Below are 23813 nucleotides of genomic sequence, written 5' to 3'. Positions count from 1 at the left end.
CCAGCACAGTGCCGGCCAGACGCCAGGCTCTGGGTCAGCTCCACTATCTTGGCCTGCAGGCCACAGCGCCTCGGTCCAACACGCCCAGAGATGCTCCAAAAACAAGAAGGGCAGGACTTCTGCCCGTGTATCGTCCCCCGAGGCCTCTCTCTGCACACCTCTGGACATCTCACAAAGGAGGGTGTGTAACAGAAGGCTGGTCTGTCCCCCAGCACCGGGTGCATTGCCAGCGGGCCCTTGGGTGAAACAGAGGCTCCCTGGACAAGAAGAAGGGGGCTGGGCGGTGGTGGCCGGAAAGAGCGTGAGCCCCCACCCCTGGGAGCGTGGGCAGCCCCACTCATGGCCCAGGAGAGGCCCACCCATCTGGCCCGAGCCAGGGCCCATGACCCAGTTGCAGAGATGGCTCCCAGGCCACTCTGGCCTCTGACTGTGGGGTAGCTGCTGAGCCGTGCGAACCTGTGAAGGGCTGGGGTGTCCCCTGGTGCTGGGGCCCAGGATGGATGGGGTCTCGCTGTCCTTTCAGCGGCTTCTCATAGCGATGCTGTCCAAGTGACGTCTGGCTGTGAGCCGGAGAAAGAGGAGCGGGATGTGGCAGGAGCCGTGCCTAGTGAGCCAGGGCCTCCTCGCCCCCGGGGACGAGGACGGCTCTGACTCGGGCAGAGCTGGCCAGGGCAGGGAGACTCAGCTGTCATCCAGGCGACGACAGTCCTGCGGAACGCTGGGCTGCCTCTGCGCAGGTCTGGGCGGGGAGCATCGCCGGCTTCACAGGCACACAGACAAACCCACGAGGACGTGTGCTTGCCTGAGCCCTGAGGAAGCTGGGACCATGAGGCGCAGGTCCCAGGCCCTCCCGGGGAGAGCCCTGCCGTGCAGGCAAGCAGGCAGGCTGTCTCTAGGGCCCTGTATCTTCCCTCCTCTGGCTGCACCCCTGCTCCCCTAGCCTCATCTGCTGCTCTTGGAGATGATATGCAGGCTGTAAAATTTACCTTTTTAAGTGTGCAGTCTGATGACTTTTGTCAAATGAACACAGGTAACCGGCATCACCATGAGGATACCATCCAGAGATTCTGTCTCCCAAATAGTTCCCTTGGCCCCTGCTCCTGGCTGTCAGCACCCCCCCCCCTCCCAGGCCCTGGACACCATTGGTCTTTGGTTTTGCCTTTTGTTTCTTTTTTTTTTTAAGTTTATTTATTTATTTTGAGAGAGAGTGTGCAAGCAGGGAAGGAGCGGAGAGAGAGAGACAGAGAAAATCCCAAGCAGGCTCCGTGCTGTCAGCACACAGCCTGATGTGGGGCTCAATCCCATGACCTTGGGATTGTGACTTGAGCCAAAATCAAGAGCCAGATGCTTAACTGACCGAGCCCCCCAGGCGCCCCTGAAGGAAGCCTTACCTATAAGTCAGAAAACTTTTCAAGTTCCCTTTCTCATGTCTAAAGTTGCCTGTGGATGCCTTTAGTTTATCCTTGATCAGATTACCAAGACTTTGCTATTTTATTGTCCTTTTCCAAGGGTTTGGGGTTTGCGGATCAACTTTACTGTTGGTTTTGTTTTTGTGTTTTCTGTATCAGTCATTTCTGCTTTTACCATTATTGAATTTTTAATTCTAATTTTCTTTAGGCTTACTTTGTTTTCTGCATGTTAAGGTTTTTAGCATCCTGAGGCGCATGCTTAGCTCACTGACTTTTGTAAGGGTATGAAATGTCCCTTTGAGCACTGCTTTGGCTATTGGCCATATGTTTTGTGTTCAGAACACTCATGGTTATTCATTTATAAAGGGTCAGTAACCAAACTCAAACTTCCTGTTCAGCCCAAGTGCCATTTACAACAGCCCCACTTGCTGGGTGTGTGTTAAGTTCAAGCCACTGTGAGTGTCTGTGTTTCTCCAAATGCTTCTGGCATTGTCTGCTGGCCCCTGTGCAGGGAATGTCACTCTCTACCTGCCATTTTCCACCCACACACAAGGGCTGTAGGAAGGAGACATGAGAGGCCCCGTCCAGAGCCCCGTCAGTCCCCTCCACACCCCCGAAAGACGCCGTGCTCTGCCAGCGTCAGCTTGAGCTGGTTATTTGCTTATTTATTCTGCCAGATTGTTCGCAGCTACAGAACTGAACATGAGTCACTTCCGTAACCTCAGACAGAGCACAAATTAGGTACTCGATAATGGTAACTACAAAGCGATTCAAGGCCCTTTCTGATCTCTGTTTTTGTTCACTGATGCTATCATTCTGGGTATTAATTAGGCCACGCTTAATTGCTGTAGCCAATTCACCAAAACAGGAAATATGTCAACTCCGTGGACTTGTATCTCTCACTCCCCTAATAACCAGGTGCAGGTGTTAGCCAGCCACTGGGTCCTCTTCCTCATCTCCCTGCCCGAGTAGCCCACATAAAGTTTAGAAAGGCCATGGAAGCACCATTCACTTCTGAAAAGCCTGACCCACAAATGGACAGATCATTTCTGCTCAAATTTCACAGATACGAGTCACGGCCAGGGAGGCTAGGAATATAGAACACAGGCCAGCCACGTGCCTGGTGCTGTTACCATGGTGCATTGTGGCCCATACCTGGCAGTCTCTTCCACGGTCCACACACCCGGCCACAGCATGTCCACGAATGCCTATGTTCTTCACCATGGAATGCACACTCATCGCCTACAAAGGCAATGACATCAAATCACGCGCAGCCTCCATAGCAGGGGCCAGTGTGGGCATCTCCACTGCGTACACACACCACTGAGGGTGAACCGGTGGTCTGGGAGCTATGGAAGCTTGTGTTCTTCCACACTTCTGGGTGAGGGGAGCACATGCAGGCGTCTTCAGCAAACATCCACATTGAAAGAGGGAAAGATAGAGAATACAGAAGATGGGCAGGTGGGGACACGTGTCTCCAGGGACTCAGGTTGCTCCCTGTGGAGAAAAAGCAGTGGCACAAGCCTCACACTTGGGGGGATCAGTCTGTGAGCCAACATTCCAAGAAAAAAACCCCTTCACACCCTACTTCTCTACGACAAACTTTAAGGCCCACGGAATATTCTGTGGCTTGAGAGAGCAATGGAATTTTCAGACCACACGCATCAGGCTTTCACAAAACAGTTCCACAAAAACTACGTAGACGTACCACCTGCAGGCTCACAGACAGTAACAGTAACGGGGCTCTCTCTCAGTTATGGTTTTCACATCTACTTTCTTCCTTCTTCCATAACCCTAACCCTAACCCCTAACCCTAACCCTAACCTCAGCTCTAACCCTAACCCCTAACCCTAACTCTAACCCTAGCCCCTAACCCCTAACCCTAACCGTCCCCCTGGTGGCTTAGTAGCATCTAAGGTCATGGTGACAGGGCCTTACCATCAAATGAGTCTTCGCCGTAGGGCCGAGGCTCTTTGTTAACCAGACAACTGAAGGGGCCCTCTCAAAACACACTTCAGGCTTATGTCCAGTCCAGGGGGTCCAGAAGACGCTGACTTCCCTGCCCTGCTCACACCCCCAGTGCGAGGCGCCTGCAGAGTGCATGCTTGAGTGCTGACCCGTCTGGGGAAGGAAGAGACATGATTTTACTGTAAAATAAGCAGCGTGGCCGTCAGTCTCTCTCTCTTTCCAAGTAGGTTCCACGTCCAACATGGGGCTTGAGCTCTCCACCCTGAGATCAAGAGTCACGTGCTCTACCGACTGAGCCAGCCAGGCACCCCCAATTCTCTCCTTTTTTTATTGTGGTAAAACATAAAATTCACTACTTGAACCACTTTTTACATGTACAACTCCGTGGCACTGATTACATTCTTGATATTGTGGAACTGTCACCATTTCTTCCAAAACCCTTCCATTGTCCCAGCGAGAAAGTCAGGAAGACCTCATCCCTCCTCCCACATTCCCCTGGGAGCCACGATCTGCTTACCGTCACTATGAATGTGCCGTATCTAACGTCAGCGGGGTCACCTACCATGTGTCCTTGGGTCTGGCTTAGGTCACTGAGCGCAGCCATTGGGCGCCACCATTGGGCGCGTGTCAGGACCGGATTGCGTCTCATGACTGAACAGTGTGTGTGCCCGCGTGTTCTGTTTGCTCGTTTGCCTTCTGGCCGTGGTAATAGCATGGTGACAGATACTGATGCATAGGTGTCTGAGTCCCTCGTTTGGGTTCTGCGGGGAGTGTACCCAGGCCTGCAATCGCTGGGCGGCCCGTGTTTTCCACAGCAGCTGAACCAGTTCACACGGCTGCCAGCAGTGTGTGTGGTCTCACTCTCTCCACAACCCCAGCCACACGTCCTTTTGATGTGTAATCTAGCTGCCCGCAAAGGCTTCACGTGGCATCTCACTGTGGTTTGGTCTGTTTCCTAAATGTTACTGACGTTGAGCATTTTCTCGTGTGCTTTCTGTCCACTGGTCTGTCTTCTCTGGAGAAGTGTCTGTTCACATCCTTTGCCCGTTTTTCAACTGGGTCGTTTGTCTCTTTGTCGCTGAGTTGTGAGAGTTCTTTGTACTAAAACCTGCATATCAGACCCTCATCAGACAGATCCCGTGGGTGTCATCTCACTGTCCTGACAGCGGGCTTTCATGTACAAGATTTCAACTCTGATAAAGTCAAATTTACCTATTTTGGGGGTCATATTTAAGAAAAATCATTGCCAAACACAAGGTCATGATTTGCACATACGTTTTCCTCTAAGAATTTTATGGTTTGAGGGGCGCCTGGGTGGCTCAGTCGGTTAAGCGTCTGACTTCAGCTCAGGTCACGATCTTGTGGTCCGTGAGTTCGAGCCCCGTGTCGGGCTCTGGGCTGATGGCTCAGAGCCTGGAGCCTGCTTCCGATTCTGTGTCTCCCTCTCTCTCTGCCCCTCCCCTGTTCATGCTCTTGTCTCTCTGTCTCAAAAATAAATAAACGTTAAAAAAAATTAAAAAAAAAGAATTTTATGGTTTGAGCCTTCTTGAATGTGTATATTCATGTATTTCATTATGTCTGGGAAGTTGTTTCCCCGTGTTTTTTCCAAATACTTTTTCTGCCTCTTTCCGTCTCTCATCACCTTCTGGGACTCCTGCAATACTCATGCTGATGTGTTTCATGGCACCCTGAAGTTTCCTCGGGTTCTGTTCATTTTCTGTCACTCTTTTCCCTTTCTGTCGAGCACACTGGATAGCCTCTGTCTTCCCTTCGGGGTCACTGACTCTGTCTTCTGCCTGCTCACATCTGCTGTTGAACCCCTCTAGCATTTTATGTTTTTCATTTCAGCTATTGTACTTTTCAGCTCCAGAATTTCTGTGTGGTTCCTTTATATAACTTCTACTTCTTATTGTCATTCTCTATCTATTCATACATCATTTTCTTAATTCCCATTAGCTCTTTGTGGTTTCCTTTAGCTCATTGAATGTGTTTAATTGAATGTCTTTGGTGATTTCAATGTTTCCTCAGGGATAATGTCTATTAATTCTTTTTCTCCTATGAATGCACCGTATTTTTCTGTTTCTTTGTATTCTTTGTAATTTTGTTGTTGTTGAGAACTTGGCATTAAGTTTTTTTAAATGTTTACTTATTTTTGAGAGAGAGAGAGAGAGAGAGAGTGTGTAAGCAGGGGAGGGACAGAGAAAGAGGGAGACACAGGATCCTAACAGTCTCCAGGTTCCGAGCTGTTAGCACAGAGCCCGACGTGGGGCTCGAACTCACAGACTGTGAGATCATGACCTGAGCCGAAGTCGGAAGCTTAACCAACTGAGCCCCCCAGGTGCCCCGAGACCTTGGCATTTGAGTAGTATAGTATGGCAGCTCTGGACACTAGATTCTCCCCCATAAGGACTGGTTTTCTTGCTTGTTGAGGACTGCAGTTGTCCATTTGTATAGTGACTTTTCCAAACTATTTTCTGCAAAGTCTGTATTTATTTTTTAATGTTTTTCAAAGTCCGTATTTGTATGTGGTCACTGGAGAAGTTTCCGTTCTGATGTTTCTGCATCAGAGAAACCTGACCTGACAGAGAATTCCTTAAATATCTGGATTTAAAAACAAACAAACACACAAAAAACGAAAACAAAAGCAAAAAACATTGAACTGGCATTGTGTATCTCTCTAAGTCCTCTGCTACATGTGGCCAGGGAAGCTGCTGGGGCTGGAGCTAAAACAAAGACAAGGTGTGCACTAGGTCCTCAAGAAACCCAGAGTAAGCAAAGTACACACACAGCCTCAGTCAGCCAGCTGCTCTCGGGACACGGGCTCTGTCCCCATGCCATGACAGGGATCAGGTGTGGTGGCTGGTTTGTGCACGCTGCTCACTCACAAGCCATCAGCAACCTCTCCCTTCTCTAGCACTCCCCTGGCTGCTGTAACTGTCTGATCAGACTCCCCAGTTCCAAAATACAGCAGAATCTTGGATTGTGAGTAACTTATTCTGCGAGGGTTCTGCAAGATGAACAAACATTTCTAACAATTTTAATTTGAAAATGAGGGGCGCCTGGGTGGCTCAGTCGGTTGAGTGTCCGGCTTCGGCTCGGGTCATGATCTCGTGGTTCACAAGTTCGAGCCCCGCGTCGGGCTCTGTGCTGACAGCTCGGAGCCTGGAGCCTGCTTCCGATTCTGTGTCTCCCTCTCTCTCTGACCCTCCCCCCATTCATGCTCTGTCTCTCTCTGTCTCAAAAATAAATAAACGTTTAAAAAATTAAAAAAAAAAAAAGAAAAACGAGTGATGTCTTGCAATACAAGTTGTACGTGACGCCAAATGGCACATGATCACAACTGAGCCAATGGTTCCTCTCTCTCTCTCTCTCTCTCTCTCTCTCTCTCTCTTTCTCTCCACCATTATTTGTGGTGTCCCCCAATCATTCTCTTTTCAGATGATAAGCCTCGTTGATTTCGGGCAAGGCGGGTATCAAAAAGACTGTGCTCCCTGCCTGTCTCCTTAGAACACTACAAAATAATCGGCAGGCACAGGGACAGAAGATTGGCTTTAGACCCACATAGACCTAGAGTATGGGATGGCCTGTGTTCTAAACTCTGACCCGGGGGCTAAAGCAACCTCTGGTAGCAAAAATAGCTACAAGTTATCGAATAGCGTGGATAGCCAAGAATCTTATCTGCACTGTCCTGTCCTGTCAACAGCGCTGTGAGGGAAGGAAATTGTTATCTCCACTTTACTGATAGGGAAACTGAAGCTCAGGAAATTAAGTGACTTGCCCAAGTCCTACAGGCAGAGAATGGCAGTCAGTCTTCAGGCAGTCAGTCCTCACAGTCCTGTTCTACCCCAGCACTACCCTGCCTCCCCCACAAGGGGTCCTGGAGGATCCATCACTCTGCCTACCAATGTGCAGAACCCTTCCTCTCCCTCACTCTCACTCTGCCCCTTTCTGCCCAGGCCTCCTGCCCCAGCCCCACCTGCTGTCAGAAGCAAGCCCTGGGCACTGCAGACCTCGGAGGCTGTGACGCTTCACCTGCCAGCTGAAGCTGAGGTCTCTGAACATTTCCAGCCTGGAAGCAGCTCCAGAGGCTATTTCCTGACCTCTGGTGTGTGCTTGGCCTTGACTGACCTTCTAGCACACCTGGGGTCAGGCTGACCTGGGGACCTTTCCCATGGGCCTCGGTTTCTCCACGTAAAAAGTGCCAGCCCTGAGTTCACAGGTCATTTGTGGTCCACATAAAGCATGTGGGACAGCAGGCAGTGTGTGGAGGCCGCCGGGGGCTCGGTGTCATGACCCCTTATGTTCTGCGGCATCTAGGCTCAACTCCGCCTTGCTCTGTGCCTGGCACCCTCCCTCCCCTGGGCCCGGGCCGGCCCTCACACGAGGGCACAGCCAGTTTACCCCGCGGTAAGCAAACACTTGCAACACTGTGCTGACCTCCAGGCCCCGTTGCATCAGTGCAGAGAGACCCCACACAGGTGCCCCTCGTGCTGGGTGCTCTGGCCCTGTTTTCTATCCCATGGGGATACAGGGTCAGCCAAGTTGAACAATTTGACTGTGAACCTCCATCCTTCAGAGCCTGGACTCAGTTCTTCTCAGGAGACCTCCCCTTAGGACCTGCCTGTCCTCCCAGGCTGGCACTGGCCAAGCCTGTGAAGGGTGAAGAATCCAAGAGAGAGAGCGAGGTGGAAGCCACCGTGTCTCTGACGGCCTCGCTTCAAAAGTCACACTGCCATTTCTGCAATATCCTCGTACTTACACAGGCTAGGCCTACTCAGCATCAGTGGGGACCGCACAGGGGGCAAATGACAGAGGAGGGCTGGTTGGAGGCCCTCTTGGAGCCAGCACATTCTCTTTAGAGAGCGTGTCACGGGCATCTTTCCACGCCAGCAAAGGCAGATCAGTCCTACCATCTTCCGTGACTCGTGAATGTGGCGTAACTGATTGAACTGGTTCCCTGTACTTGGATATGTGGGTCACGTGCCACTTTTTGTTTGTGTGTGCCACTTTTGATCCTAGAACCTCTATCACTAAACATGTCAGATTATTTCCTAGAGATAAATTAAGAAGAAAATGAAATAGTGCTGTTGCTCCGCTTTCTGAGTGATCAAGGGATGAGAATGGTTTCCTGTGACCCTGTTCTGTCACATGTCCTGCTGCCTCTCCCCATTAAGGGGGGGAGCCCACTGTCGGGCAGCTCTGCACTGTTGTTGTTTTTAAGAACCCTTAAGCAGAAACTATGTTTATCCACTCCTCTTTAGGACCACCTGTCCCTCATAAGCCATTGTCTCTGAGGTCCAGCCTTTCCAGGACCTTCTTCTCTGGACAGGTCAGACCCTCATGTGGAGTCCAGTACTGAGCCATTTGGTGTCACCTCCGCATCTAAAGAGGAAGCAGTGACATGGGGCAACTGGTGGTGCATAGGAGGGCTGGGAGTCTGGCTCCGCAGGATTGACTGGTGTGGGGACATTGGGACCTTCTTCCTGCCACACTGGACACCCAGAATGCAAGGAGGTGGCCCCAGGAACGGGCTCTGGGGAAGGATGCACGCTGGTCAGAGTGCAAGCTAGAGAGGGCAGAGCAAGTCCGACAGACTAGAAAGGTGGAGGCCTTGTCTACCCCTGCCTCCAGGAGGAGAGAGCCAGAGGACCCGGAGCCTCTTCCCAGGTGCTGTGCACAGGAGAAGGGCAGCTGGTCCAGAAGCCCTGCCCCATCCAAACCTGGAACGAGTGCCACTGCCTCGCACACACAGAAAAAACAGTGGCTCAGAGCCAGGGACTGGTGGGTCAGTGACCCATCACACTTGGGTATAGTGAAGGCGCTTTCGCTCTATTTTAGGAAAGGGATTGATCTTGTCAAGATTTTCTTCTGGGTGACCGCACTGGCCATTGGCGGGAGAGCCTGGCATTCTGTCCACCCACCATCCCTAACCCTAATCACTCAGGAGCCCCTGCTAATTTTAGCATGGCCTGGCAGATGCCACGGGGCTTGACAAGTTCACTCCGCGGGCGGGGGGCGCTGTGCACCATCCAGCATCCAGAGCGAGTTCCATCCTGGACCTTGCAGGCCCAAAACCCAAGAATGACCTCCTGACCTTTAGAGGCAAGTTTTGACAGTTTGGAGGCAGTTTACGGTTTACAAGCCCGGAAGGAAACAAGTATTTGTCACCTGGGGGGGATGGCCCTGGGCCCTCCACCGGGCAGACGGTCCCCCCACCTCCCCGCCCCCTACCTCCCACCTACCTCCCCGCCCCCTACCTCCCACTTACCTCCCCGCCCTCTACCTGCCACCTACCACCCGGCTCCTTCACAGCTCACCCCACTTCTTCTCCCGCCCCGCCCCCGTCCCCGGGCTCCGCTCTCATTGGCCCGAATGAGGTCTTGCGCACGCCCACGGACCAATCCTGCGGCTGATTGGCCGAAGGGACACGCCCGCACCCCACCCCCAGAGGAGGGGAGGGGAGCCTTGAGCATCCAGCTCCCTGGGGGGTCTGCCTAGGCCAGGCGAGGGTCTGGTCCCCACCTTCTCTCCCGCCTACCCGGGAGCAGCACAGCCCTACCCCCACCCCACCCCCACCCCCGGAGCATAGGAAACGCAGGTCGGACCCCTCTTCAGATGAAAGTCCGCCAGGGATCCCCTGTCCCCCCCTCTGGCCTGTGCGGGCCAGGCTCTTCCCTGCCCCTCCATGTGTGGGGGGCTCTCCACTGCGGTTTCCTGCCCCCCAGCGTGCTGACCACCAGCCCTGGCACATCCGAGGACTGGAGGCCACATGGACTAGTCCTGTCCCCTCCCCAGAATCACTGGGCAGCTAATCCCCACACCACTGTGCAGAGGTCGTGGACACCGCCCCACGGCCTTGTCCCCGCGCCTGTTGTCAGCCCTGACCCCAGGCAGGCCCCCTTTGCCCTCTGCCCTGACCGACCTGGTGGCAGTGGGCAGAATATTTCAGCAGCTGCCTGCTGGGCTCAGTAGGTGCAGAAGCCCCGGGCAGTCTGCCGAGGGCAGCTCTTTGGCAAGGTGGCCCACACCTGCCCAGGTGGACCTCAATCTCCAGGGCTGCTGCCCTCCCTGCCCCTCAGCAGGTAGGAGTGTCCCCACCTCCCCAAAATCCTACCTCTTGGCCCCTCGGAGAGATGGCAATGGATGCCACGAGGAGCCAGACCCAGATGCCCTTGAATCTGGTGAGGGTCATCCCAGAGCCACGAGGGTGGTTCCTTGGGGGCACACAGGGCAATGGGTTCAGCAGAGTCAGGTGGTGCTGTGCCCCTGGAAGGAGGCATCTGGGCCAAGAGGCAGCTGTGCCTGTCACTGGCCCTGTCACTGCCTATCCTGACACCCATGGTGCAGACTTGCCAGGAGGGGTCTCTAGGGTACTTGCTCCTGTGCCAGCAGGCTGAGACTGCTGTAGGCCCCTGAGAGTCAGGGACTGAGGTCCCTGAGCCCGTCCCAGCGCTCTGGAGGGCAGTGGGGGCCCTGCCACGTGTCCAGCTGCAGCCTGGCCCCTGTGTTCGTGGGACCTCGGCAGCTGTACACACAGTGGGCAACCCTGGGCCAGTTGCCCACATATTCCTGAGGAAAAGGATCCCCAGTGCCAGTCCCAGGCCTACCATGAGGACCAGAAGAACCAGTTGGACATGCCCCCGAGTCGGAGAGCACTGGGCAGTCTGTCTTCCTGCAGAGCCCAGGCCAGGGCGCCAGAAACACTGCCTGGAACGTGGGGGAGACAATCAGCAAGAGACCCCCCCCTCCATGTTTGGGTATAGACATGAGCCCTAGTGATGTGTCCTGTGGCCTCCTCGCAAGCAGGGGGTGGGTGGTAGTTGTGGGGAAAAGGGGGACAGGCTCTGTGTGAGCTTTGTTCTCCCAAGGCTGGGTCTGGAGGGGCAGGCAGCTTCCTGGAGCTTCTCAGGCAGCACCATGACTTTCCCAGGCAAGTCTTTTAAGCCAGTGTGACTGACAGCAGCATGACACCCGTAGGAGACTTTTGTAGTGGGGTCTGGACCCTGAAATCAGGCAGGAAGCAGCCCAGTGGGGTGGGGAGGTGGGCCCCCGGCTGGCGCCGTGGGCTGGGGAAAGTGTCCTCATTTGTAAGAGCAGGGACCCCTACGGTACCTGGGTCCTGGGGTGATTTTGCAGGATAAGGGAGAACTGCAGAAGCTCTGAGCAGGGCCTGGTCTGGGATGTTCCCAAGGGGTCTGTGAGGCAGACTCCCACCCCATGACTTGAGCCCCACCCATGTCCCCCAGACACTCAGCCTTGAGGGTGGAGGGGGCTGTGCAGGTCAGAGCCCCTCCTGTCAGGGTTGGGTGCTGACAACATGTGGCATCTGCGGGCCCTGATGCGTCTGAGGGGTGTGCACCTCCCACAGTGAGAGGCAAGGTCAGCTGGAGGCCAGTGTCAGCTTGTGGCCAGCCAGAGTATTGGACCACTGCCACAGACCCTCCCAGCATCCCTCCCCAGCCTGTACCCCCAGGAACAGGGAATGAACACAGCAGGGTGGGCAGGGGAATGAATGGGTCCCCACGGTCCTGCGGTGTGGACAGTGCTGGACCCTGCAGTGCCCAGCTTGGGCAGGGCATGCTGCGCGGGCAGGTGACCCCGTGTTCCCTGCATGCCCCACATTGCCAGACATGGGCCTCCACACCACACACCCTGCCCAAGCAGTGGCCGCCCCAAGACCTACAGTTACAGAAATGCCATCAGAAATCCAGATTTGCCTGGGAAAGTGCCTGTATTTAAACGTTGGTAGCAAATTTAAGTTTTTGAGAATATTGTACTGGACAAATGAAACCCACATTGATGCAACTTTATTTACAGAATGGAATCAGGTTCTAGTGAACAAACATCACCTCACGGGTTCACTCCCCCTCAGACAAGGGGCTTCCTTACCTTGCACTGTCCCCTCCCTCCCCTGCTGTGTTCTGTCCTCTCCCTGCTGTGCAGTATCCCCCTCTACTGTGTGCTGTCCCCTCCCTGCTGTGCAGTGTCCCCTCCCCTCCCTGCTGTGCAGTGTCCACTCCCTACTATGGGCTGTCCACTCTCTGCTGTGGGCTGTCCCCTTCCTGCTGTGTGGTGTCCCTTCCCCTCTCTGCTGTGCAGTGTCCCCCCTACTGTGCACTGTCCCCTCCCCTCCCTGCTGTGCACTGTCCCCTCTACTGTGCACTGTCCCCTCCCCTCCCTGCTGTGCACTGTCCCCTCCTTGCTGTGTGGTGTCTGGGAAGGGACGGCAGGGACAGGAAGGTCTGGGTGACATGGGGTCTTCTAGAGTCCCAGCCGGCCAAGCACCATGCTGTTGCAGAACAGGATCTTGGACAGAAGTTGCTGGGTGGAATGAAACATTAGTAAGTCCAGGTTGCTCTTTGACCAGGTGTGTGACTTCCTGTGATCTCTGGGGTTCCACAGAAGGGTCTTTCTAGAGGACCTAGAAGCCGGCCGGCCAAGCTGGGGTTTCACCCGATGTCAGTGGCAGGCAGCCAGGTGGGCCTGGACACAGAGGGTGAAAAGCCCCTCCTGTACTGGGCTCCAGCCATGCCAAGTGTGTGTGTGGGGGGGTGTCACAGCAAATGGGCCGGGACGCGGCCCAGCAGGGCCTGAGGCTGGACCTGCGCAGGGTCTGCCTCTGTTTCGCGGAGTCTGCGATGTCTTACAGTCGGTCCCTGGGACAATTCTGTGTCGGGAAGCCGCCCAACAGCCTCTTGAGGGCCTCAGACAGCACCTCTTGCATGTGCGGCCTCCGGTGCTGGCCAGGAAGCGAGCTGGCTGACACACCTGCACTTGAGGTTCTTAGAGCCTTCGCTCCATCTGGAAAATGAGCAGCTGCTGGTGGCTGCTCCCCGTGCTCTGTGACGCTGTGACACTGATGCTGTGACGCTGTGGTGCTGTGACACTGTGATGGGATGGGAGGCAGCTTATGTGGTGCACTCAGCTCCAGGCACGGCGTGTTGGCAGAATTCTGCAAATGTTAATGTTTCTACTCCTTCCTGGCACTTTATGTTTGCGAGACTGCAGCCCCAGGCCTCTGCGAACGCGCCTGGATCGCTTCCCAAACGGTGAGAGCGGTGAGGGCGGTGAGGGCGTCTAGCGCTGTGCCCTGGAGAGACAGCCTCGGGCAGGGACAGCCTGGAGCCGCAAATGGCCCTGCAAACACTACACTGGTATGTGGTTCTGTGTCTAGTCACAAAATTTATTCAGCCCCATCCCTTTGTGACATTCCCTGGGCTCAAACTCTAAGTATGGAGACTCGAAGGGTCCTAAGGGAATGTCACTCGAAAGGAGACATGGTCCCTAAGCAAAGGTCTGTGTCCATCAGAAATGCTGTCGGGTGCAGGGAATGAAAGCCCTGCCTTAACTGCGGCTTTCGGTGATCAGTGTTCGCTCCCCCATCACTGCCTGGAGGTGGGTGGGTGCAGAGCCAGCCAAGATCTGCGACCCCCTCAGGCGGGGCCGCCCTGCCTCTCTTCCCACTGTGGGTGGTCTGCCAACAGCTCTTCCCTCAGCCTCGCCTCCGCCTTGCTACAGGGCAGCTGCTCTGGTGCCGGTCATCACACCCTTATAAACCTGCATTCACAGAATGGAGGGGCACTGACCTTCCAGGAAGGGACGGTCCTGCTAAAGCCAGGCTTCTCTCCATGTCATTGGCTGGAACTGGGCCACCTGCTTGACGCTCAACCAGATCCCCAGCAAAAGGGCGCAGGATAGCTGTGCTTGGCTTAGCCCCATCACAGGCTGTCCCTGGGGCCTGGGGAGGCACTGCCTTCCTCGAATGTGCTACACCTGTGCCTCCGTGCACACTGCTCCCCTTAGTCCCTGGGCATGGATTCGTAGAGGCAGGACGACCAGAGCTTTCTGGCGGTAATGCCAGCTGCCCGCTGGCCGCCAGACAGGCTCCCAACAGGCTCTTGCAGCCATGTCCCACTCACTGTCCTGGGCGGCACTTTCCTCCCCCCACGGCAGGCATCTGCAGTACCGAGGGGGGCTGCCCTGTCTGCACCCCACCCTTCAGCATCCCTCAGGCCACACGTGTTGAGGGACTGCTCTCGGAACTCTGCTGTTTTCATCTGGGACCCAGGGCCGGAGGACGAGGGAGGCCCTTGGTGCGTGTGGGACCCCTGCACCCCCAGCTGCCCTCACCCGCCCAGCTGCCCTCACTCCCCCCAGCTGCTCTCTCCCCCCAGCTACCCCTCCCCCCACAGCTGCTCTCTCCCCCCAGCTGCCCTCACCCCTCCAGCTGTCCTCACCCCCCCAGCTGCTCTCACCCCCCCAACTGCCTTTCCCCACTAGCTGCTCTCTCCCCCCAGCTGCCCTCACCCCTCCAGCTGCCCTCACCCCCAGCTGCTCTCACCCCCTCAACTGCCTCTCCCCCCTAGCTGCTCTCTCCCCCCAGCTGCCCTCACCCCTCCAGCTGCCCTCACACCCCCAGCTGCTCTCACACCCCCAGCTGCTCTCACACCCCAACTGCCTCTCCCCCCCAGCTGCTCTCACCCCTCCCAGCTGCTCTCACTGCCCCCCAGCTGCCCTCTCCCCCCCAGCTGCTCTCTCCCCCAGCTGCTCTCACCCCCTCCAGCTGCCCTCACCCCCTCCACCTGCCCTCATGCCCCCAGCTGCCCTCACCCTCCCAGCTGCTCTCACCCCCCCCAGCTGCTCTCACCCCCACCCCCGCAGGCAGAGCAGATCCTGGCCGACTTCCAGCTGCAGGAGGCCGACTTGAAGAAGGTGATGTGGCGAATGCAGAAGGAGATGGCGCGAGGCCTGCGGCTGGAGACCCACGAGGAGGCCAGCGTGAAGATGCTGCCCACCTACGTGCGCTCCACCCCGGAAGGCTCTGGTACCGAGGCCCGGGACAGGCAGGGGCGGGACCCACTGGGGAGCTGGTAGCTCCTCACCTGGAGGCGGCTGTCCCTGGTCCCAGGGAGCAGAGGCAGCCAGAGTCCGTGCTGACAGCTCGGACTGTCCCCAGAGGCTCAGGACAGCTCCACTGGCCCAACCCTGTATCTTAAGGATAACTGCCCCCTGCCGCCACCTCAGGAAAACTGTTTTTGTCATCTTGAGAAACCGGTTCTCTGTGGTCAGTGGGGGGAACCCCAAGCCCAATCCTGAGTCTGGGCCCTTCACTAGGCCTTCACTTGGGCCCTGGGCTTGGCGTGACTTTGTCTGAGGCAGGGGACTCCCACTGACTTCCCTAGCTCACCTTTGACTCTAGGGATCCCCAGATGCCTGGCGCCAGCAGCCCCTTGTCCAGCTCCTCTGAGCCCCACCCTGCCCTCCTCTCCTTCCCTCCCTGGTCTTGGGGTCCTGCCGGCTGGCACCCAGAGGCTGATGTGCTTCTCCCTGTGGCTGCAGAAGTTGGGGACTTCCTCTCCCTGGACCTGGGCGGCACCAACTTCAGGGTGATGCTGGTGAAGGTGGGGGAGGGCGAAGAGGGGCAGTGGAGCGTGAAGACCAAACACCAGATGTATTCCATCCCTGAGGACGCCATGACGGGTACTGCTGAGATGGTGAGCAGTGAGGGGCAGGGGCTGGGGGGCTGGGGGCTGGGGGGCCAGGGTGGGGGCTGGGCATCAGGGGCCAGGGGCCCGTGGGGCTGGGGCCAAGGCGCTGGGGCTGGGAGGCCAGAGGACTGGGGATGGGGACCAGGGGGGTCAGGGGCCTGGGGAGCTGGGGGCCAGGGGCTGGGATCAAGTCTGCCTGGGATCTCAGCACTCCCTCATCCTGGCAGGACGGCCTACCTGTCCACCAGGGGTAGGGGCACCTATTGGCAGGAGAGCTACTCGGCCTCAGAGGGCCCAGGGAGGGGGCTGAGTGGCCACCAGGCATGGCCCCAGCAGGTCACATTCCTGCCCAGTTTTCCAGAAAGGCCAGACATGTGACAGCAGCTGCGGGAACACGCCCCTCCAATGGGCACACAGCCCATTCTGCCGTCTCCCTATGTGTCACCCCATCACCTTCCACCAGCATGGACATCAAGTGGGGTGATTGCAGTCATCACGTCTGTCCATGGTGGGGGGACTCAGGAGAGGGTGCAGAAGTACAATGAGCCCTTGGGGGAGGTGGGCAGAGGCAGAGGGTTTCAAGGCAGGAGTCCCGTGGCAGCCTGGGCCTCACCACACCCCTGCATGCTGTGGGACTGGACGTGAAACAAGGCAGCAGGGATGGTGCGGATGCCTCCTGCAGCCCCAGCTGCCAGCAGGGGGCAATACCCAGTGCTGCAGACAGGCCCACATGGGCAGGCTGGAGGCCAGCGGGTGGTGGAGACAGAAATCAGCATTACGGCCAGGGCTGTGCCTCTGTCCAGAGTCTGCGGCTGGATGTCACTGGGTCCGCCGGGAGGGACAGGCTGACAGTGCACGGCCTTGGGCAGGAGTCCCACAGCAGGGGTCCCGCAGCCAGCTCTCCCATGGCTGACGGCCAGCTTGCTGTGTGTCCTCCAGCTCTTTGACTACATCTCTGAGTGCATCTCCGACTTCCTGGACAAGCACCAGATGAAGCACAAGAAGCTGCCCTTGGGCTTCACCTTCTCCTTCCCCGTAAGGCACGAGGACATCGACAAGGTGGGGCAGGTGCAGGGCCAGGGGCGGAGGGCCCCCATGAACCCCGCCGTGCCTTCACGTGCAGCCCCCCTTTGGGGAAGAGCCTTGGTCCAACCCGTGGCTCCATCACTTACCTTTCGGGAGACTTTGGGAACCGGTTACACGGCTGATGCTGTCTGCCTTAGTCCCCCAGCACCCTACAGGCCGGCAGCACCATCACCCATCAGAGATCAGGAGATAGGCTCAGGAGGCGGTGCTGGGGCTCAAACACAGACTACCAGACACCAGCACAGCTGTGTAGCACCACAATGGGCTGAGGCTTCCCCTACGTGCACACACGTGAAGTATACACACACGTGCATTATAGACGCTATGTACACATGTACGTGTCAACCATACACGCACATATACACGTAGGTCAATTACACGTACACACCAACACACGTTGGTTACACACGTGCATACACATGTGTGTACATCGTACATACGTACACCCATCAACTGTGTGCCCTGAACAGGTGCACACACACCAACTACATGTGTACACATGTACGTTGCACACATTAAGTGTAAACATGTTGCACACACATATGGCCTCTCAGAGACAAGCCAGCTCGGTACTTCCGGCAGGAACGGCATCCCATGCTGGTCTCCCAAGCCCCCTCCCCACAGCACACCAAGGGCCAGATGGTACCTTCTCATGCCTGAGGGGGCGTCCTGGGGGACATGAACCCCAGCTCCATATGGGGCTGCTCTCCTCAGGACCTCATCCCTACTCTGGGAGGATGCCTCTGGGCTTGACAGTATAAACACTGTCACAGTGGCTGGAACCCAGCCTTGCAGAAATAGGAAATACTCATAGAGAATGCTTCTCAAACTTATGGGTCCGCTTGGAGCCTGTTTCCTGCACTGTGCAGCGGGAGACCCTCACCCTGCCCCCAGTGTCCATCAGGAGCCACAAGACCTCACCTCTTCCCTCAGGGCATCCTCCTCAATTGGACCAAGGGCTTCAAGGCCTCAGGAGCAGAAGGGAACAACATCGTGGGGCTCCTACGTGATGCCATCAAACGGAGAGGGGTGAGGTGGCTCCCCATGACTGACCTGGGACCTCCCTCCCCTCAGGCCAGGATGCCAGGGAGGGCCTTCTGGGCATCCTTCACCTGGCTGGACACCAGCCCCATCACTGCTGCCTCTGTGCCTCCTGGCAGGACTTTGAAATGGACGTGGTGGCGATGGTGAATGACACTGTGGCCACGATGATCTCCTGCTACTATGAAGACCGCCGGTGTGAGGTTGGCATGATTGTGGGTAAGGATCCATGCCCTGCCCTGCCCTGTCTGGGGGCCTTGGCCTCCACGAGAGACAGAGCAAGGCTGTGCACCCCTGCTGGCCTTGGTCTCCAGGCCTGAGGACTGAGCAGTCAGTGATGGTCAGAGCAGGGCCCCTGTGCCAGGCAGAAACCCCAGAGGTGACAGGGTCTGGGGTGGTCTCGGGGAGATGCAGGGGTGTCCTGGGTGCAGCCAGTGCTCACTGCTGATGCACAGCACTGCACGGCACAGCAGCTATACATCTGTCGGGCTCATCAGGGTTTAATCACACCACCTTGTCTGGCAAATCGACCAAACTGGACACATTTGTCCAAGTGGACGAGGGTTAGCACAAGTGACGTCATCCCTTCCTGGACGGTCTTCCTGTGGCCCAGAGCAGCCGGCCTGTCCCACCCCGAAGTGAAGGCCGGTGCTGGGAGTGGAGGCAGCTCTGGCCCAGTGGGCCTTCCACACCAGCCTCAGGACTTCCCAGAAGTTCCTGAGGCCTCAGGAGTGTTTGCTGAGGATCAATCCCATTTGATTACTTATCTACTGGGCACACAGGCTACTCGAGTGTCCTGCAGCCTCCAGGCTCTGGGTCCCCAGAAAGTCAGTGGCAAAGTTGTTTGCTTCACTGGGCCCTTCAGAGCCAGACCTGCAGCTTGTCTGTGCCCCCAGGAACCCACTTCCAGCCATACACACATCCTCACCTTCAGCCTGACCGCTTCGTCCCTCTTTTTGTTTCTCACATCTTCTGCTTCCGTTCTTGACTTTCAGATGGCAAGCTGCCTCTGAGTTCACCAACGGAACAGAGGCTGCAGGAACCTGCTGTCCTGGCTCTCCCCTTCGGAGCTGCCCAGGGCAGCTGAGTGGGGGCACAGTTCCCCAGGACACCCGGCTTGGTGCCTGAGCCCTGCAGCTGCTGCCCAGCACAGACGGCAGAGGGGGCCTGTGCTCACAACCACCCTGCAAACGCTCTGCTCAGGGCTTAAACGCATGTTTGTGGGGTGCCTGGGGGGCTCAGTTGCTTGAACCTCAACTCTGATCCCAGAGGCGTCAGGCTCTGAGCTAAGCATGGGGCCTGCTTGGGACATATTCTCTTTCTCTTTCTCTCTCTCCCCCTCTGCCCCTCCCCTGCTCATATGCTCTCTCTCTAAAAACCAAACCAAAACAAATATGTTTATGATAATTACCAGAGTCCAAAAATCGGGATAATGCACATCAAAGTCTGGGTTTCTGGGTTTTTTCCTACAAAAAACTGGAAGGGCCTGCATTACTGGGCCCCCATTCCTCCTGGGTAGCTCCACCAACTAGCATTTGAGATGATGTCCCTGATGGCTTTAGAGGCGTGCTGCCCATACAGTCACCCTCAGAAACCATTTTGCAACTTGATAATTTATCACCAAAGGACACCACCTTTTCACTCTGCAAGGGACTCTGCAAATTACAAATCCCAGAACCAGCGCCATGTGCAGTAACCCACGTGCTGCTCCCTGGGGCCCAGGCTGTGCCTTACTCACCTCTGAGTGCCCCTGAAAACAGGGCCCAGAGAAGCTCAAGCACATGCAGGGAAAATACCGGAAAGCAAGGCTGGTGCACAAACAGAATAAAACCATAACCCCACACACCTCTAGGTGGCAGAGTGCTTGGACACATTTCATGGGGTCCTCCCAAGTCCCCGGGTAATAGGAGGAGAAGGTGTCACCATCCCTTCCTGAGGAAGGGGAACAAGCCCAGAGAAGTGGCCTCATTTGTGCCATGTCACACAGCAAACCCAGGTCTTCTAGTGCCTGGGAGAGCCGCCTTTCCATTAAGGCGTGCAATGCAGTGGCGGGTGTGGAGGGCTCCCGGAAGACCCGGCCACAGGGGGCTTCCTGCAGGGTGGGGGTGGAGAGGCGGGTTCCGGGGGGGGGGGCTGACCCCGCGCCCCCCACAGGAACAGGCTGCAATGCCTGCTACATGGAGGAGATGCACAACGTGGAGCTGGTGGAAGGGGACGAGGGCCGCATGTGCGTCAACACTGAGTGGGGCGCCTTCGGGGACTCCGGAGAGCTGGACGAGTTCCTGCTGGAGTACGACCGCGTGGTGGACGAGAACTCCCTGAACCCCGGGCAGCAGCTGTAAGGACTACCCCTCCCCCTCGTCCTGCCCCTGCAGGCAGATGACGGGCTTGTTTTTAAACAACTCGGGGGCGGTGGGGGGAATCAAACCGACCATGCCTTCGCCAGCTGGCTCCTCTCTCCTTCGGCTCACACGCACCCTGTGAACCCGGAACAGTAGAGATGTGAAGGGTTAGTCCGCAGAAAGAGCGGCTGTGAGCGGATGAGCCGGGCTCTCCCCCGGCCGGCAGGTGACCACCAGCATAGGGCGGCTCTGAGACCCCCAAGCAACGGGTTCAGCCCAGAGTTCCCCAGAGTAGACCTCTGTTCACGTTCACAGGATGTACAGTAGGGTTTCGCAGAAGGCTGCGGTGTAGCCTGGACAGCTCTAAACCGGCCGCACAGAACCTGAGTCGTTGCTCTCCTAATTCTTGAGCTTCGTCTCTGGCCCTCATGACCTCCGCTCTGTCAGTCGTACCCAGTGTACTTACCGATGAAAATACGCGGGCTCACAAATGCGGAGCACGTACGCGCCAGCTCTGCGCACACCAGGGCGCAGGGCCCAGGGCCGCGAGCGGTGGCCGAGGCCCCAGGCTGGTCACCAGTCCCTTCGCGCCCGAATTTCTGTAACCGCACCGGTACTGGGCGGTGAACGCAGCACCCATCACACGGCGGTGGGGGTGGGACGATGCCTGGGCCTCAGAGGGGCTGGACCGAGGGGCAGGGTGCAGAGGCCCCAAACCCAGGTTGATAAATGAGGGAACAGGTAGGAACCCGGGCTTGCACGCAGTGTCAAGTGCCCCACCTGGCCCTCCTCGTGGCTGCGCGTGGGGACCTCCCTGGGGCAGCTGAGCACCGCACCCTCTCCCCCATTCCCCCGCCCCCGGCTGCGGGAGATGACCCGGCCGCCCTCCGTGCAGATACGAGAAGCTTATCGGCGGCAAGTACATGGGCGAGCTGGTGCGGCTCGTGCTGCTGAAGCTCGTGGACCAGAACCTGCTCTTCCGCGGGGAGGCCTCGGAGCAGCTGCGCACGCGCGGCGCCTTCGAGACGCGCTTCGTGTCGCAGGTGGAGAGGTGCGCGGGGCGCGAAGGGCTCGGGGCGGCATCCAGGGAGCGGGGCGCAGGGGGCTCGGGGCTCCAGGGGGCGGGGCGCAGGGGGCTCGGGGCAGGATTCCAGGGGCGGGGCGCAAGGAGCGCAGGGGGCTCGGGGCGGGGCGCAGGGGGCGAGGTCTGGGGGCGGGAGCGCAGTGGAGCCCACTCCTGGGCAGCTGATGCGACCCACGCGCCCCCTCTGTGGCTCCGCACCGCCGTGGACGTCGTCTCACTTGATCCACGCAACAGCCTCGAGGCGCGCCTGTGTAGCCAAGGTTAGAGCGGAGACCCTGGGCTTAGAGAGAGGCGCAGTGACCAGCTTACTGCTGGTCCCTGATGGAATCGGACCCGCCCCTCTCCGGAGCCCGAGCCCCAAGCGCTTTGCCTGGGTGAGGTGGGCAGGGGAGGGGTAGAGGCCGCCGCCGCATGGGTCGGGGTCGGGCCGGCCCGGGGCCGAGCGACCCTCCTGCGACGCCCTCCCCTCCGGCCGCCCCTGCCCCGCAGCGACTCGGGCGACCGCAAGCAGATCTACAACATCCTGAGCACTCTGGGGCTGAGGCCCTCAGCCACCGACTGCGACATCGTGCGCCGCGCCTGCGAGAGCGTGTCCACACGCGCCGCGCACATGTGCGCCGCGGGGCTGGCGGGCGTCATCAACCGCATGCGCGAGAGCCGCAGCGAGGACGTGATGCGCATCACCGTGGGCGTGGATGGCTCTGTGTACAAACTGCACCCCAGGTGAGCGCGCGCACGTCTGCCCTTCCCGTCGGGCCCCCGCGGCCCTCCTGGGTGCGCGTCCTGAGGGCGCGACGCAAGCGGAAACGAGCTATCCCGGGACCCAAGGGTTATCTCCTCGTCTGCCAGACGAGGAGGAGGGAGGGTCCCCTAGGCTTACCCCCTCCGCGTGCTGCGTGCACCGTGAAGCTGAGCTGCTCTGAAGAGGCGGGGTGGGGGGGGGCGGCGTTTCGGGAGTGCAAAGACAGGGGGCGCCAGCCCTGCTTCCCCTGCTCAGCTTCAAGGAGAGGTTCCACGCCATCGTGCGCAGGCTGACGCCCAGCTGCGAGATCACCTTCATCGAGTCGGAGGAAGGCAGCGGCCGAGGCGCCGCCCTGGTGTCCGCGGTGGCCTGTAAGAAGGCCTGCATGCTGGGCCAGTGACGACAGAGGCCACGAGGCAAGGAGGAGGCAGGGCTCGCTGGACCTGGGCTCCCGGGGACTCGCTCCCCACAGGAGCCCCCAGCCTGGCCCAGTGAGGAGGTCTCTTCGTTGTAAGGACCTGGACGCCTCGCTTTCCATCCCCGTGGTGACCCTGGAAGATGCGGAAAGGCCCGCGGGGAGGAGGGGACGGGGAATTGCAGCGCCCAGGGCAGGCCTCTTGCCTCAGAGGCAGTTGGTGGGACAGCCCAAAGCCCTGACTGGGTTGGGAGCTGAGATGAGCAGGAATGGAGACCACCCCCCCCAAACCCCCCACCTATCCTGCTGGAATCAAGGACCCACACAGAGGGGAGCTGCTCACTCAGGACTTTGCTGCATTTCTGTACTGCCTGCCTCTTGGCGCCTTTGGCCATGTCAGCCTCCCGTGGGCCCTGCTCTGGACCCTGCGGTGGCATGGGGACTCAGCCCACTGGGAATGCAGCCCTGCTGACCTGGATGGACCTAGACCCGGGTTCCACAGGGGTCCCAGGCTGCCAGCCACCCGGGCCTGGCTGTTTTCCTGCCTGGTGGGGGTTGGGAAGTGGGAGAGGATGGGCTCCAGGACCGGTTCCACAGTGGAGGCAGCTTGTCCCTGAGGCCTGGAGATGGTGGCTTTTGTGCTGTCCTATTGCCATCCACCAGTGGTTTGTGGTTTTGGGATGCACCCTCACAGGGGGTGCAAGACACAGAGCCCCTACAGCCCCTGCCCAGAGGGACCCAGGAGGAAGAGGAGCCCCCCACACTCCCACCCACCGGCAGGCCTGGGAGCACCTCTGTGATGGAGTCTTCAGCTCCCATGGGGCTGGCCTGGAGAGAAACCTCGGGCAGCACTCAGCACCCAGGGACCCCAGGCCTCCCTCTTCCCACCAGACCTCCATGTGCCACACCAACCTCTCATGCCCAACCTGGGACTGTGTGGTTTTTTAAATAAAAGTTGTAAAAATTTAGAACGTGGCCTTGACCAGTGTTCTCTGATGTCTGTGCATACTGGCTGTGGGACAGTAGGGAGACCTGATCACATGCACACAGACACCTGCAAGCCTAGGTATGTCTTGGAATTCACACCCCCCCCCCCGGCCTTGATGGGGAGTGTGCAGTGACACACAGACCTAAGGGTTAGAAATGAGGTGGCATTGGCGGGTGGTGGGGGTAGGTGCTGCATTGCCCCGGCTGGCTGCCTGTGGGGACGTGGGTGTGGACCCACTGTATCTGCTCAC

At 57.9% G+C, this 23813-nt stretch overlaps 1 protein-coding gene across 2 annotated transcripts in view; it reads left to right on the top strand.

Annotated features, from left to right (window-relative positions):
* GCK (glucokinase) overlaps positions 1–22560 on the top strand; it is a 39165-nt gene extending 16605 nt beyond the window's left edge. Inside the window, exons 1-10 of one of the 2 annotated variants that reach the window (XM_047096437.1) lie at positions 10511–10558; positions 15039–15201; positions 15717–15871; positions 16805–16924; positions 17885–17980; positions 18112–18211; positions 20147–20330; positions 21230–21385; positions 21908–22141; positions 22416–22560. In XM_047096437.1, the coding sequence (XP_046952393.1) occupies positions 10511–10558; positions 15039–15201; positions 15717–15871; positions 16805–16924; positions 17885–17980; positions 18112–18211; positions 20147–20330; positions 21230–21385; positions 21908–22141; positions 22416–22560 (1401 nt within the window). Of the gene's footprint in view, positions 1–10510; positions 10559–15038; positions 15202–15716; positions 15872–16804; positions 16925–17884; positions 17981–18111; positions 18212–20146; positions 20331–21229; positions 21386–21907; positions 22142–22415 lie in introns of those variants that run through there. The other variant, XM_047096436.1, reaches the window with a different exon arrangement.
* The last annotated feature ends 1253 nt before the right edge of the window (positions 22561–23813 follow it).

The sequence above is a fragment of the Lynx rufus genome, unplaced genomic scaffold (genome assembly GCF_022079265.1).
Source record: "Lynx rufus isolate CCGP_SWC_20201006 ecotype Redwood Valley unplaced genomic scaffold, mLynRuf1.p SCAF_4, whole genome shotgun sequence".
Lineage (NCBI taxonomy): Eukaryota > Metazoa > Chordata > Mammalia > Carnivora > Felidae > Lynx > Lynx rufus.
This window is presented reverse-complemented; position numbering and strand designations above follow the sequence as displayed.